The 16,924-nt window shown below is 38.5% G+C and overlaps 1 protein-coding gene across 1 annotated transcript; it reads left to right on the top strand.

The window, feature by feature from the left end:
• Positions 1 to 966: 966 nt before the first annotated feature.
• Positions 967 to 14,412, top strand: LOC121515136 (very long-chain acyl-CoA synthetase-like). Its single transcript, XM_041795758.1, has 10 exons — positions 967 to 1,576; positions 5,079 to 5,288; positions 5,360 to 5,515; positions 6,735 to 6,859; positions 6,949 to 7,143; positions 7,226 to 7,316; positions 8,912 to 9,107; positions 9,789 to 9,886; positions 13,974 to 14,104; positions 14,184 to 14,412. The coding sequence occupies exons 1-10, from the start codon at positions 1,117 to 1,119 to the stop codon at positions 14,358 to 14,360; spliced, it is 1,839 nt and encodes a 612-aa protein (XP_041651692.1). The 5' UTR covers positions 967 to 1,116; the 3' UTR covers positions 14,361 to 14,412.
• Positions 14,413 to 16,924: the final 2,512 nt, after the last annotated feature.

The following is a 16,924-nucleotide window of genomic DNA, read 5'->3' as shown; positions in this document are numbered from 1 at the left end:
ATTACTTGTTTTCTGACATTTCATAAAGACAGAAATATAAAATTTCCAGAGACAAATCTGTAACCAGGGCTGCCAACTTCTTCAGTGCCAAATAAGGAACAAAGTATATTGTTTGAAGTGCCATGACTGTTTTGTACGATGTGAATGTTATGTAAAGGAGGAAGTGCGTATTAACTTTTTTCCCCCCAAAAGGACCCATTTACTGCCAAACTATATCACAGACCTTCATGTGAATACTTAAATACAACCAAAAGTGATGAAACCAGGACTAAACATGCCTCACTCTGTTATTGTGACACCCAAAGACAAAATTAAGCTATCGTAAGGGACATTAACTCATACATGACAGCAGCAGGTTGGAACCTTACAATGAAATGTAAAATCTAAACTAGGGGCATGACAAAAAAGTTCCCATTATTTAAAATGTTTTTAACTGCCCATGAAAGCTTCAAGCTGTTATTTTGTAACAAAAATGCACTGATGGCAAAGCCTCATTATTCTTCTCTGTAGCAGCATGCTGTGTGAGGTCATGCTCACCTCAGTCTCCTACTGTAAATGAATCCTGACAACATGAAGCTAGAAGGCTTTCTTTGACTCAACTCACGTCTTTCTTTTTCCTCTTGCTTGTTGCAGCTGCAAAGTCAATGCATTTTTGCAGGTTTATACATCATTTTATCCTCACTTGGGCGCTTGAAGTCAACAACACCATCCATGGACGGACCTTATCTGATGCTGTAGGTGTAATGATGACTGGTGGGGGCACCATCAGTTTATGATGGGATACTCGCTGTGTCAGATGATCTAGGGATCATTTTGATATTTGTCGTCCAGTTAAAGGACGTCCCTCAACTAAACCTCTCAATTTAGTTTGAAACACGGGACATCCCGGCAACTTAAGAATAACTTTCATCGGTTTTGCATTCTGTAGATCTTTGATTTCCAATCCCTAGTTGTTCTGTAACTTTATAACATGTTGTCAAAGCTTACTGGGTGAAGGGTTACTACCTCTTGATAAGGTCTGTGCTCCTCCTCCTCTTTTTGTCCCACTACTTCTTCTCCTATGTCAAACTGTCTCATGCCATTCACTTCGCTCCGCTGTGCAGTTTACATGTCATCATGCTAATCTTATTACTTCTAGCAGCTGTGGGGTTTTTTGTCTTTCTGTTTCCCCGTAGTTATTTTTTCCAGGATTGTCAACACGTGCTCACAAGATGGAAAATCAAGCAACGCATCCAGGCGGTCATGCAGACAAACTACGTCTTGGTGGACCAGTTTGCAGACACGGTGAAGGCGCAGCCACACAAGCCGTACCTACGTTACAAAGACGAGACTTTTACCTACCTGGACGCCGATGAGCTCAGTAACAAAGCGGCCAGAGCTCTGCTGCAGAGTGGACGTGTTAAAGGAGGAGACACGGTCGCTTTGTTTATCGGGAATGAGCCCACGTTTTTGTGGCTGTGGTTCGGTTTGCAGAAGATCGGATGTCCCGCTGCTCTACTCAACTACAACATCAGATCCAAGTCTCTGTTACACTGCTTCAAATGCAGCGGTGCCAGGGCTCTGGTGGCTGCTGAAGGTAAACTTTATCCAGAACTCTATGAACACTTAAATTTCACGCAGAAATTTTTCCTGGGGCATTTAAAACGTATTTTTAGACCAATTAAACGACCTAATAAGAAGGATTATGAAGTTTATCTGACTGAAGTTAAAATTGGTTCACGCCCCTTTTTTCTTGTCAAAAGTTAAAGTCCAGGGTAATCCTCCACCAGTGTCTGGCTCTCTGAAATTCAAAGAATTTACCATGCATGTTACAAAATCAATTGAAACACATGAACTTTTTATGTCAGCCTAAAAGACACTACAGAAAAACACCTACAGAAACCATTCACAAGTCCACATCTTCAGCTGTCATTTTCTCCTCCCTTTTCCACCTAAAATATGACCCTTATCAAACAGTTTTTTTCCACAAAAACTAATGAAAGAAATCTTTAAATTCTCTGCTTCATACACTGCCTGGCCAAAAAAAAAAGTCACCAACTGGATTTAACTAAGCAAATAGGTTCAAGCCTCCTATTGAATAATTACTGCATGGGCGATTATCTTTCAGCTGTCAACAAGTTATTTAATCCCAGCTGATGCAATGAGTAACTTCTCATTTCTTAAACAACCATGTCGAAAGACACGTCCTGTGGAAAAGATGTTAGTCCGTTTAAGAAGGGTCAAATCATTGGCATGCAAAAACGGCTTCAGTTTGCAAGGGAACATAAAGATTGGACTCTGGAGGAATGGAAGAAGGTCATGTGGTCTGATGAGTCCAGATTTACCCTGTTCCAGAGTGATGGGCGTATCAGGGTAAGAAGAGAAGCAGGTGAAGTGATGCACCCATCATGCCTAGTGCCTACTGTACAAGCCTGTGGGGGCAGTGCTATGATCTGGGGTTGCTGCAGTTGGTCAGGTCTAGGTTCAGCAACATTATGTGCCCAAAGAATGAGGTCAGCTGACTACCTGAATATACTGAATGACCAGGTTATTCCATCAATGGATTTTTTCTTCCCTAATGGCACGGGCATATTCCAAGATGACAATGCCAGGATTCATTGGGATCAAATTGTGAAAGAGTGGTTCAGGGAGCATGAGACATCATTTTCACACATGGATTGGCTACCACAGAGTCCAGACCCTAACCCCATTGAGAATCTTTGGGATGTGCTGGAGAAGGCTTTGCGCAGTGGTCAGACTCTCCCATTGTCAAAACAAGATCTTGGTGAAAAACTAATGCAACACACTGGATGGAAATAAATGTTGAGACATTGCAGAAGCTTATCGAAACAATGCCACAGCGAATGCATGCTGTAATCAAAGCTAAAGGCGGTCCAACGAAATATTAGAGTGTGTGACCTTTTTTTGGTGGCGACTTTTTCTTTGGCCAGGCAGTGTATTTAAAGCTCATTTGGAGGGTTTTTACATTGTCATGATATATTCTAAAATCAACTGTAATGCTTTGTCATAACTTAAAAAGGCAAACCACACTCTTGGAAACCAGATTGACTGTTTTTATCACATAATTAATAGTGGGTGCAAAACCGTTACGGGGTAGTTGGCAAATAAAACTTTGCAGTATGCAAAGAAACAGCCCATGTTTACATTTTCTCAATCTGCAGGCAAACTTGCACACTGACTATGTTGCAAAAAAAAAAAAATTTTCAATGTCTCAGTACTAGACCTTCATCTGGTTTGTTAAAATGGCAGAAAATCTATAACAGGAGGGGACTCCACACCTGCAGCCAAATATCATAATTATTATGACATCAGTTCTAAATCTGCAAATAAACAAACAACATCCATCAGCTTCCTGTTTGACTGAGAAAATATGATGACAGAGTCACCAGATTCCGGGAGGGTTTGCCGGGTGCAGTGGCTGTTCACAAATCCAGCAGCTGACTTTTGCCATCCATGCTCTCGTAAGCATCTCAGCGTTAGACCGGGCCAGTTTTGTGCCAATGTAAAGCGCTAAGACACACAACGTCATTACCTCAAATGTGTGCAGCTGCTCCTGTCACACACTGCATGACACCCAGTTCACTGCGTACTAAAAACAGCTGCTTCACCGCTCAAAACAACAACAGCATACTCCAGACTGGCAAGTTTTGTCACCACCTTTTAACCACTTTTAGTTCTTATAAGTTCATAGTCATGCATTTCAAGAAAACAGGACGTATAGTTTATCATTTGTGTTACCACTGAGAGCTGGTTGGACTGTGAACACTCTTCAATAAGGACAACAAGAGTGACAGGTGGAGGAAGGCAGAGCGACAAGTGGGCTCTGAGCGTGTCTCACAACCACTGGAGTGTGATTTACTGTAATATAGTTAGTAGATGTGCACACTCCACACAGCAAAAACAGATGGTACTAACAGTGGCACAGCTGCAAAGAAACTTCACATTATGGATATCATCATGCAGGAGGGCGATTTAAACCTTTTAGGAGATTTCACAAACAGGCTGTTGTTTTTATACCCAGGCAACTAATATTACGAATTTTACTGTAACTTAAAGTTGAAATGAATTGTGTAGTTGCAAACTAATGTAGTTTTTTTTTAGCTTCTTGACATGTTTACCACTTGAAGTTTCATGTTTTTATTAGCTCTCTTTTGATCTTAATATGACTCTTTATTTCACTGACTTTATGACCTGGGTTGACAAAGGTGAATTTACTTACCAAGAAATGCATTTACTGTCGATGTATTTCTTGGTAAATTTTGTGCAAATTTAAGTGTATTTTGTAGTTTCAAAGGAAACCATGTAGGGGTTAAAAGTGTTTCCACTGAAAGTTAGTCATTCTGGTGACACACTCTGAAGATTAGTTCTTTCCTCTTTTGCAGGATTTAAGGTTTTGATTCAGACATTGTATGTTCATGCTCTGTTTCACTTGATTTCTATTATTTTTGTGACTGATTCTATGGGTTTGTTTCTTTGTTTTGGTTTTAATATTCTTGTAATCTCAAGATCATTGGAAATGAAGGAAACCTTAACATCCCTTTTAGTGTAGTTAAAGGTTTGAAATGTCAATTGATTCTGTTTTTTGAAGCCTTAAAAGCACATCTTTCAGCATATAACATGAAGAAATTTGGCAATGTGTGAAATATCTGAACAGTGATTTATAAACCATCTAGGAACATGCAGAAATGAAACGACGTTGGGCTGTATCAGAAATTTTAAAAAAGCATCTTGTTGGATTAAGGGTGCAGCAAAAGTTAGATAAGTAAATTCAAATTTAATACACTACAAAGGAATGTTTAGGTAAATTCAAAGAGAAGTATCTCTCATGAATCAATCTAATTGATTTAAAGTCTAAAAGCGGTTGTAACAATGCTTCTTGGCAACAAGTCTTATTCTGTTGGAAACCCTGTTTATTTCCCTTCTAAATGGTGCCACATTAGTAAGGAACATGCATTTGTGGGATGAGCAGCAGAGGTGAGAATGTGAGTTGAAAAATTAGTCAACTCTTCTATGCCTATGCCAAACAGCTATGTCAATGTGATATTTCAGTGAACACGCTCATTTGCTCGGATTTCCAGAGTTACAGGATGCTGTGGAAGAGATCCTGCCCTCTCTACTGGAGCAACAGGTCAGTGTTTTCATCCTGGCCAACAGATGCAAGATTAAAGATGCAGAGAACTTCAAAGACAAAATGAGCAAAGCCTCCTCTGAGCCTATACCTAAAGATATGAGGTCTCATGTAACAATGAGGAGTCCTGTGGGCTACATCTACACATCAGGAACAACTGGTGAGCTACTTGAAGTGCTTAAGATGAAACGAACCGAGAAACAGTGAAACTCTCTGACTTCTCTTTCACAGGTCTCCCTAAAGCCGCCGTGGTCACTCAGACCAAACTGTGGATGTACAGTTTGTTTCAGCAGCTTGGAGGAGTGAAACAGAGTGATGTGATCTATGTGAGCCTTCCTCTGTATCACAGCGCTGGACTCATCGGAGCTTCTGGAGCTGTCGAGAGAGGTATATTTATTGTGTTATATTTTCTATTTATGTTTAATGAACTGTCTAGAGGAGGATTTTTAAAGGTTTTAAGACTATTTCTCCATACTCTCCACCATCCTTGCTTTTATTTTTCAAATCTGGCAGCAACTGGGCCATGTAATTTTTCACAAAGATTAAAATGTGATGCACTTGTCAGAGACTATTTTAAACTGTGTATTAATACATATTTAGACCATAAGGGTATTTCCAACGTGGCAATACACTTATGGTCTAAATATGTGTATTGCCACGTTGTCAGGGTTTGATCAAAAAGCTGTATCTTTAATAAATATGAAAGTTGAGCATTGATATAAGGATATTCATAGTCAAAGTAATAAACAAAACACTCACAAAACAACAGAAACTACCGGCTGAAGGCTGCCTGTTTAGAAAAAGCCGCCTCGCCTAGATTTCAATTGACAAGTTTGTTAGAAAACAAGCCAAAATCTTATTAAGACCTAATGTCAAACAGATGGTTGACATAATTTTTTTCCACAAAACAAAATACTACAGAAATGTAAAAAAAAAAAAAAAAAAAAATATCACACTGACATAAGTATTCACTCTTTCCAAAAACACTTAAACTTTAGCCCAGGTTCCTCCCTTTTTTCTGGATAATTTCTAAGATGTTTTGACACATCAGTGTCTCACACTTATTTGCTATTAGGGCATGAGGCAAATAGACAAGTTTTAATTTTTTTGTTGCTTCACTGGGGTGTAGCTAGTTTTGAAATTCAACTTCCCTTTTTTTAAATGGTATGATCCTTTTTAGGGAGGTTACCAAATATATATATATAAACCATTTGGCAGACAATGATTTATTATTCAGTTCCACCGGGTGATCAGAGTAAAGCAGAGAAGATCCATGTTAGCCTGCAGGCTACCGCTTATGCTACTGATCTAACATAGGCTTACATGAGTTGATATCATGAAATCATATAGAGACAGCCTGTTCACATGGACTGCCATATCTATTGGTGGGCTTCAGCAACAATATTTGCAGTATTTCAGTATGTGTTATGTATTCAGAAAATAACTAATCTCTACAGTCCTGAAAAACCAAGCCACATAGGACAATATTTATCTCTCAAATCCCTTCATTGTCTGTTTTGGTGTTTGATGATTTTCCAAGAATAAAAGGATGAAATTCTCCACATTTGTCCCTTCTAATTTTTATTTTTCCTCTGTCTGTGTGCAGGTATTACCGTCGTTCTGAGGAGTAAATTTTCTTCATCACAGTTTTGGGATGACTGCAGAAAATATAACGTCACAGTCATACAGTACATTGGTGAAATAATGCGCTACCTCTGCAATACTCCAAAGGTATGTAATCACTAATGAGTCATAGCAACATAAATAGAAAGACAAAACTGCAAGATGATCTATTTCTTTTACTTTTTCTACCTAACTAGAGACCCAACGATCAAATCCACAAAGTTAGACTTGCGATAGGGAACGGGGTGAGGGAAGACGTTTGGAGGGACTTCATCAGCAGGTTTGGAAACATAGATATAAGAGAGTTTTATGGAGCAACAGAAGGGAACTTTTCCCTACTGAATTACAGCGGCAAGATCGGAGCTATTGGCCGAGACACCTTCATGCACCGGGTGAGTTTGATTGTACTCTAAGGATTTAAAGCAGTAAAAGCTGTTTATGAGAAGATTTTGACCTGTGTTTATTATCTTGCAGTGGTTGTTTAAGTACGCTCTGGTCAAATACGACGTAGATGAAGAAAAGCCAGTGAGGGATTCTTCTGGTTTCTGCGTAGAGGCTGACAGAGGTGTGTCTGAGTGTTTGTAGCAGTGAGTGCACAGAGGTCATGTCCTAACTTGACGTGTAAACACAATTATAAGAAACAGATTAATAGTGACGGCATTTTTGAAGATTCTCGAACAGCTTAACTCCACTACAATGTAGCATTTAACAAAAAAGGCTGTAAAATGTAAAGGATGTTTAGTGTTTTAAAATAATCATTAATTAAGAATCCCATTGGCTGTATACTGGAGCACAACTAGTTTTCCTGGGGTCCGTATTAAACAAAACTAGATTAAAACCTAGTACATGGCTGACCACAAGTATCTGGGATGCCTGTTGTAATGTCGAGCAGGGGTGAGGAGTAGCTCTGCCTACTTGCTAACAAGGTATCCACAGCGCTATACACAGAGCATTAACCTGACCCATCAGATAGGCTGTTTAATATATCCATTGCATGAATATACTAGTATTTCACATTTATTTGGGAAAGCTCCCACAGAAAGCGTTTGAGAATGGTAGAACTTTTCCAGAAATTCTCTGAAACTGATTGGAGGAACTTTCTGTCTGTCACATTCATGAGGGTCCTATCAGAGTGACAAGACAAATGACGTTCTGTGTTTGTGCTACTCTTGACAGGCTACTGCTGCCGCGGTTAATGGCAGAGCTTCTTGGTGTATAAAGTTGATGCCCAGGCCGCTCAGAAGATGTGCAAAGGCATCTTCTTTGCCAAGACAAGCTTTCATGGTGGCTCTTTGCTCTTATTTGAAAAAAGAAATGTGGTCCAGTTCAAATTAAACTGCCTCTTTCCTACAACCAAGCTAACAGCAACTGCGGCAGCAGCCATGTTATACACTGGCAAATCCCACTCATAACAGTTGCAAACCTGTGCCAATGCAGACTGGGAGAATAGCAAAAACACATTGTCCAGTTTTGACAAAACTGCTGCCGTGGCTAAGTCTGAGCTAATCAGTCCACTAGCAGCCATTGTAGACACCCACTCACATAACAACCAACCCTTTTCCTCCATAACTTTCAAATATTCATACCCAAGCAGGTCGACAGAAGAGCAAAAAACATCTCTTACATAATGGAAAGCATCTGAGATAATCCCCAGAGTGTAGGCAGCCATTGGAAACAGCTTTAAGTACAACTAAACCCCACCCATCACGCAAATCTGTATTTACAGCTCTGAAAGTATCATCACTCACCCAGTTACCCTGTCAGTCAGTCAGGCAATCATATACAGACCCATGTGTAGGGCTGACCTAGGCGGTCAGCTAAAAAGTCTATTACTACAGGCATGAAAACCATACTTAAAAGACATGTATAGTCGATGTGGTCTATACTCTGGCTCAATACACCTACCCCTTATTTTTAAGTTCTCTGTTTAAAGGGTAGTGTGCCCCTTGCACTTCACCTTACCACTCCATTCCAACAGGAACCGGGACACCCAACCCCTAGATGTCAACACTCAAAAAGAGCAAGGGTTTTTTGGGATTGATCCCACAACTGCAGAATAATACACCATATAAAGAACACGAAGTGACAAACTGCTGCCAAAGTGTGTTTAATATCTTACTAAACACTAAAGATTACCTCTCCTCTACAATCTGCCCTCAGGTGAACCTGGACTTCTGGTAACAGAAATCACACTGAGGACACCATTTTCTGGTTATGCAGGAGATCCACAGCAAACTGAGAAAAAGAGGCTACACAATGTTTTCAAGACAGGAGACATGTACTTTAACACCGGTGACCTCCTACGCATTGAAGATGATTTCTTCTACTTTCAGGATAGAGTTGGAGACACTTTCAGGTGAAATTATCCCACGTTTTTATATGACACTTTATATTTGGTGCCTTAAATGAGTGGATGCAGCTCTTACCCTGTTTTATACATACACTTCGCTTTTGAAAATTTTTTAAGTAGGCAATTGGCCAATTTTTTTATTTATTAATTTTTTAAAAATTGGTAATAAAAGCTAACCGTTTGATATCACAAAGTGCAAATTACTTTTGGCTAGTCTATTGAGCTGTCTGTGAGGTTTTAAAGTGAAGTAAGGCATTGAGGAGCAGTGGTGGTCTTATTTTACAAATATGTGACTGTAGTCAGACGATGACATGGCTTCATCAAAGTTTGTTGAAAAAGACAATGAAGCATGCGATCAAACGTACAAAAATAAGCACTGATTGTTTATTCTAGCTTATTGCGATTAATGCAGTTAATCTTGACAGGCCAAATTCATAGGCAAATAAAGAACAACATACTAATAAAAACACAAATGGATTGCCTGAGAACAGAGTTCTCATAGATTGATTGCAGCGAAAGGTTTTTTCCTTCTTTCCTCAACCTTCAAGCAGGTACAATAACACCATTAATATCAAGGCAGACATTCTTAGAGTGAAAATCTCCCTCTGAGACATGTGAAAGGGAAATCTGGAAAATGTCTGGGGCACAGTCCTGAAAATCAGTTTGCATGATTTTTTTTGATGACAGATGGAAAGGAGAGAACGTGGCCACAACGGAGGTTGCAGACGTCATCACGCTGGTTGACTGCATTAAAGAAGTGAATGTGTATGGAGTTGAAGTGCCAGGTATTTTTCTTTGTCACCCCTTTGTATGAATGTAATCTCAGCTGCTGCTACATTATGGTTTTCATTTTTCACTTAGAACAGTGGTTATGTTTCAATCAGAAAATGTAAAAAACCTCTGTGCCAATTTCTGACATTTTAACCTTTTCTCCAAGCATTGCATCAATTGAAATGAACTCTTCACCACTAATAGAAACATATAAAACTTTATGACTTAGAATATTTCACAATTGGTTGAAAAACAAATAATGACTATTCTCTTAGCTTAAAAATGAATGTGATTACTAATTTTTTAGTCATAAAAGCACAATGAAACAAACATACCACAGTTTGCACACCTCAAAACAGCTTTGATATGAATACATATCAAAGTTTGCACAAAACAGTCCCCCAGGATTTCTAAGACACCTGCAAGCATTGGCCACAAGTGGCATATGAAAAGGACATTGTAAATGTTGATGTACACAAATGAGCTACCCAATAAATTCTTAGGAAGAGTGAAATGAAGAAAAAACCTGACACAGCAATCAAAGTGCTTGTAGGCGAGGTAGAGGTCTGAAAGGACACATTGTGTAGTGGCCTCAGCAGTCGAGTCCCAAATAAAAGGAAAAAAAAAACGTGGAGTTGCAACATGATACTGCTGTGGTTACTGCAGTGAGTTTATGACAAAGGAAATTATTTGAGGAAAAAATGGTCTGAACTAAAGGTGGAGGCTTAAAGAGAATAGCATTCACCTGTTGGATTGTGTCTGTAGAGTGTGGGAAAGTACACGGGGTAGCTGTAACCTTATAGCCTCTCTATTCTACCTTATGTGAAAGTGGTTTTTAAATTTTAACATCTACTCGACATCAACATCTTCTACACAAATATCCTGTTTCCAAAACTGTGAAGAGCCACGGCTAAAAGTCTGCATCCGTATAAACTTAAAACCCCCTCTTGTTTTTGTAAATGAATCCCATCTCTTCTTAGAAAGTGTTGTCAGCAGATTTCAAGCTCATCATTGGATGCTTAAAAGTTTGCCCCAGGTATTTTTTTTTTGTGCTGGCTCTTATTTACAGATTATAAATATGGATTTTAGTTGGTAAAATGTTGACAGCCCTTTATTGACACAGCTTATGTAAAGAAGCAATTCAAGGTGGTTAACAGACATTGCATAGGGCAAGGTACAAATGAGTGAACTGTAGCCTCAAAGTGGTAGAAAGCATGCGTAAATAGTTACAGGTGCATCAGCAGCATCCTTTATATAAACATTATTTTAATCTGTGTAGTGTGGTGTTGCTGACTTTAATTACTTTTTCTGTACTTATTTTCAAATCATAAAACTTCATTTCTGTTTCAACCTGCACATTATGCTGGGCTTGTGCTGATGCAACATCTGAAATATCCCAGGAAACTAATGAGAATTTATCTTCTTTGACCTTATTGCATCACTTTGTCACTTCTTCATAATGTGGTCTCCTGATACAGAGACACAGTTTATTTTTTTATTGTTGATGCTGTGTAACCAAACACATTGCACAGATCATATTGCCTCTATTATAATCTGCCAACAAAAAACGTAAAAGGCTTAGAGGCTCCTTTGTTACTTAATAACCTCTGTAAAAGAAATTTTTTGAAAAAGTGGTGCTCTGTGACTATAGTCTGTACAACTTTGAATTTATTAGCAAAGGGTTTTTCTAATCACCTTTTCAGCACCTATTTGAGGGTCTGAATGGGCCAAAAATGTAAACAAACTGGTGAAAATAACAAGACTGAAGTTTTAGCACTTTACTCGGCTCTATGAATCCTCAACATTTTGTCATTAATCGTCATCCTCAAGTCTTTCAATTTATGGCACTGTGGTTCAAGAATTGTAAACATTATTTTGTTTCTAACCTTGCAAGCAGATGGATTGGCTACATTTCATGTCTGTCATCAGGCAAACCCATCTTGCAAAGCCATCAGGAGCAGACGTTTGATCAGAAATGTAAAAAAAAAAAAAAGTCTTTATTCAAAGAGCAAAGAATCACACATTAAACTTTTCTTGGTGGAAAAGATGTGTTTTGCTAATCTTTTGACCAGCTTAGGAATGAGTTTATTTTTCAATTGGCTCTAATGATAGTGAACATCCATAACAGCTGCCTGTTGAGATTGCGCTATGTAGTATAATAACTGAGGCTGCATATGCCCACTACATCATATTTTTTGTTGCGCTGATTGGCTTGTAATGAATTTGACTGAATGTTTGTCTAATCCTCATATGAGAGTAAGATCAGGATTTTTTTTTTTTAATTTATTCAAATCTATTTAACCAGGAAGTACCTCATTTAGATTAAGAATCTCAGTTTTTAATCTCAATCCCAGTTTCCTGGCCAAGACAGGCATAAGCACACTTAACAAAGATACAGATATGAAACATAAAACATAAAAACACTGCAAATATCAATTAGGAGGGGGATTTACTGAATTTTTTTTATTTATATGGCTACAAACTCCAAGTTCCTCCTTCAAGTTCCAAATTCCTCTTTGAGTTAAAAAGGCTGAGCAGCTTGTAGACTCGTACTTCTTGTTTTCAGCTTGAACCATCTTAAATTTATTAATTTATTTAAAGAAAACCCCCTGTCTTATTTTCTGTTCATGCTTCCTAATCTTCATGTGTGTTAGAGGATTCTGGAAGTACTATTTAGAGAGTTTAAGTTGCATTGTCTGTACTTTGTTTGTTCACTTGTGAAAAACCCTAAAAGAAGTATTAAGTACCAAACAAGGCAAAATAAAAACAGAACACCTACCCTTCTACTGCATCCTACATTTCCCATCATACCATTCAACCAGCTTGTTAAATGATTTCCTTTCTTCCATTCCCACTCAGACTTCACTGTGACCTAGATCAACCTAGTAACCTAGGTTAGACTTCACAACAAATCCTGCAGTTTTCTTCATTGCTATCAACTCGTCATCATAAACTCGGTGTTGCAAAGATTTCAAAGAACAATCTGGATCCTGAAATCCAAATTTTTGCTATCCAAAGTTTGCTAAGTTGCCCTTTTTCACTTTTTAGTTTTTTTTTTAAGGACACTAGGTTGCATCAACTTTATCCACTTTAAAAATAACCAAATCAAGATCACCAGTGATCTCCCTGACTTAAGACTACTTTTTTGTGCACGCATGACACTGAAATCCTCTGCAACTGTTAGATCCCAGATATATTTGTTTCAATGTGAATATGTGGTTGAGGGGCATGTCATCCATGTTAGCACAATGCTCCCTCCTCTACATCCTTTTTAATGCTGCAGCTGCAGCTGCAGGTGCACACACCCAAGCCTGAGCACACATAGCATTCATAAGCACATCATCAGTGTAACTGCTGGAGGAGAAATGTCAAAGGACTCGTGTCCTGGGCTAGCAGAACAGAAGCTCGATTCAGTCTCTGATTTGTTCACAAAAGCAAGGGTTGGACATTAGACCCTGAAGTAACTTCTGCAAAAATGTTAGCTGTAAGAGTATGTATACTTGCTCCTATTTAGTTAATGTGCCATCACTATGGATCACATGGCATGCTCAGGTATACAGTCAACTGAAGATGATGAATGGAGATATAATCTGTGCTGATACTGCCTGTTCATTAGTAGGCTATCTGAAAGTTTGTGTAGTAACCTTTTTATCCAACTCTAAATGTTTGATATTATCTGGTGTTCATTATAGTTAAAGATCTTGAATTTCAATGGATAAAGCATGTATTTGAATGTAAATGAAGTGGGGAAAGTGTATCCAGTTTATTCAAGACAGAGGCCGAGTATCCAAAACAGTCTGAGGTCATGTCTCAAACCTGAAAAACTTTATTACATTTTTATGTTTTATCTCATTTTAGTCAGCTAGTTTTCTATTGATAACCAGCTCTCTGTTATATTTTTGTGTTGAATTGTGGCATGTTATATAGCTTAAACATGATACTACTTTGAATTACCCTGATCGTGATTTTGTTTAATAACTTAAACTATATTTAATGTTCCTGATTATTCTGAAAATGCCCTTTTGTGAGTTTGGGCCCCTTGTCCTGTAAAATCGTCTGCACATCCCTGCTATTGATTCACCATCTAAAACTCCTTTCCAGGTCTTGAGGGAAGAGTTGGCATGGCTGCCATTTCTTTAAGCGACGGACAGCAGTTTGATTCCAAAGGTGTTTTTAAACATGTGGAGAAATTCCTCCCGACCTACGCCCGGCCCCGTTTTCTGAGGATTCAAGTAAAGTATTTCTCAGTATTCAGCTTCAGTCTCTCTCCTCTTTCTCTTAACTATTTCATGATCTGTGATTGTATTCCAGGATACCTTGGAGGTTACAGGCACATTCAAACATATGAAGACGAAGCTGGTGCAGGAAGGCTTCAACCCGGATCAAATTACGGCACCACTCTACTTCATGGATGAAAAACTTCAGGATTACGTCTCACTGAAAAAGGACATTTTTGATGCAGTCATATCAGGGAAAATCAAGATCTAACATGCTTTTCTTTGCCTCTTTTTTAAAGGGAAAATAAATATTTTATAAATGATCCAACTGTGATTTTTAACACATTTGATAAGTGTTTTTTACCTCCGCCAAGGAGGTTATGTGATCAGGGGGGTTTGTTTGTTTGTTAGTTAGTTTGTTAGCAACATAAATTAAAAAGTTATGGATGGATTTTGATGAAATTTTCAGGGAATGTCAGAAATGTCATAAGGAAAAACTGATTAGATTTTGAGAGTGATTCGCATCACCGTCTGGTTTCAGGAATTTCTTAAAGGATTCCGTACTATTGGGAGATAGGGCTAATGGAGGTCTGTGCTCTCCGAGTGCTTTTCTAGTTTCAATATGTGATCTATTTTCATTCTTGCTTTTGTCTTTCTACTTCAGCAATAATTTCATAGATATCCCTAAGTGACTTTTAATCTCTCCCGTTAACATGTTTGAGCTTGTTGCACTTAATAAGACAGACAAATTAAAATTTACACACCAGACAGGTTCAGTGATAGCTTTACTCAAAACAAGTTTTTCCAGTTGCATGAACTGACAGCTATGACCTTAATTTTCTTAATTCTCTTATTTAATGTTCTGCTCTCTGGGGGCCTTTATCATTGTGGTAACTGTTAACATAACAACACAAGTTCTTCTCAGGAGCTTTAAGCTAATTTTGAAACAGATTTAACTTTTCTATTGAGAGGTCATATATTGAGATGTATTGATTTCATATATCAAATTTGGTAAAGCTTTGACTGGTGAAGAACCCAGGCAAAAGTTGTTGTATGTAGAGTCTCTCCCATTTCAGCTGCTGAAGCTTGTAACTCCTTCAGAGTCGTCATAGGTATCTTGGTGGCCTCTCTCACTAGTCTCCTTCTTGCACACAGTCACTCAGTTTTTGAGGACGACCTGATCTAGTCAGATTCACACATGTGCCATATTCTTTCCATTTCTTGATGGATTTAACTGAACTCGGGGGATGTTCAGTGCCTTGGATTTTTTTTTGCATCCATCCCCTGACTTATACTTTTCAATAATCCTTCCTCTGAGTTGCTTGGAGTGCTCTTTTATCTTCATGGTGTAATGGTAGCCAAGGGTACTGATAATCCAGTGACCGAACCTTCTAGGCACAGGTGTCCTTTTACTGCAATCACTTGAGGCACATTCACCGCTCTCAGGTGATCCCCATTTCACTAATTGTGAGGCTACTAACACCAGTTGGCTGAACATCTGTTGAATAAGGTCTGATGCTTTGAAAGGGGTGAATATTTATGCAGTCAGTTATTTCACATTATATATTTTTTTATTGACATTACTTTGAAGAAATCTGTTTTCACTCTGACATTAAAGAGGGTTCTTTAAAAAATTACACTGACCATGATTGGTTTTTAAAAATAAAGAAGGGTACAACATCCAAGGGGGTGAATACTTTTTAAAGTCACTGTATGTAAAACCTGGCTGATCTTACTCACTTTTCCCTTAATGATCAGATATTACAGCCCTACTCATACATGTGACATTTACGTTTCAAACAACACATTTAGAGAAAACATGCATTATACTTCCCATTGTAATACCACTATGTCTGCGTGCATGTGCTGCTCCTCTCCTTGTGTTTCTGAATGAATGTCTGTTTATTCTGAATGATGTGTAGCCCCGCCCCTCCCCGCGCCATGGACCAGTCGACAAATACAGTTCAGTGGGAGGACTTCACGCCCACTACTTTCTCAGATTGCGGGGTTTTCCTCGGGGTTGCCACTTGCAGTTTCTGTATTTGTCTGACTATGTCATGGAATAGCGGAGAGAAAACCACATACAGTTGCGTGTCCCGACCTCTGGGCGTCGCTGTTGCGCTTTGTCAGGAAAGACTCATCACTTCTCAAGTTTAAAAGTTTGTCTAAGTTTTTTGTCTACTTGTTCAACAAATAAAAATGAATCAATCCACAATTCAGGTGGCCTGTGTCAGATTTTTTTATCTATTTATCACACAACTATTTTACTTTTCAAATGCTGAATCCTCACAAAAGTCTGACTTATTTAATTTATCAATGAGTTACAACACAACAAATTTGTTTGTTTGGAAGGAAGGGTCCTCTCAGAGTCACTGTGATTGGCTGGTTATGATTGAGCTATCCTTGATTGGCTGTTTGATTCACTCCTGATCAGTTAAAAAGACAGGCATTCATAATCACATGTTTTAAAGGGACATAATATCAGTGAAATGCAATTTCTAAGTTTTATTATTTTAACTATTTTATGGCAAAAATGTAACAAAGCCTACTTTAATCAGTGGAGACAGACAAACAATGTCCCGCTGTAAATTTCAGCAATGGGAACATTAATTAACATAAAAATAATTGGTTCTTTTATTTTGTATTTTGGCCCATCACCTCTGACAGTTACATGAATATGTATGAGGAGGAAATGATCGTGAAATCAGCTTGGAGGAGAAGAGGAAACACCCGATCTGGCAACTCGAAAACATTCCGGGAATGAAGGAGGGGTGCTCGGCTCTGAGCACCGCCCCGGTCCGAGTGGGTGAACTTTGTCACAAATCACACTGAGCT

This window comes from Cheilinus undulatus, linkage group 9 (assembly GCF_018320785.1).
Source record: "Cheilinus undulatus linkage group 9, ASM1832078v1, whole genome shotgun sequence".
NCBI lineage: Eukaryota > Metazoa > Chordata > Actinopteri > Labriformes > Labridae > Cheilinus > Cheilinus undulatus.
The sequence above is the reverse complement of the archived record's forward strand: the minus strand, read 5'-3'. Positions and strand labels throughout refer to the sequence as shown.

What these genes read in the sequence shown, in the direction of transcription:
- LOC121515136 (XM_041795758.1), top strand. Translation starts at nt 1,117, where the DNA reads ATGCTAATCTTATTACTTCTAGCAGCTGTGGGGTTTTTTGTCTTTCTG. An exon ending in CTACACATCAGGAACAACTG is followed by an intron (nt 5,289 to 5,359) that starts GTGAGCTACTTG and finishes TCTCTTTCACAG; the next exon opens with GTCTCCCTAAAGCCGCCGTG. An exon ending in CCCGTTTTCTGAGGATTCAA is followed by an intron (nt 14,105 to 14,183) that starts GTAAAGTATTTC and finishes ATTGTATTCCAG; the next exon opens with GATACCTTGGAGGTTACAGG.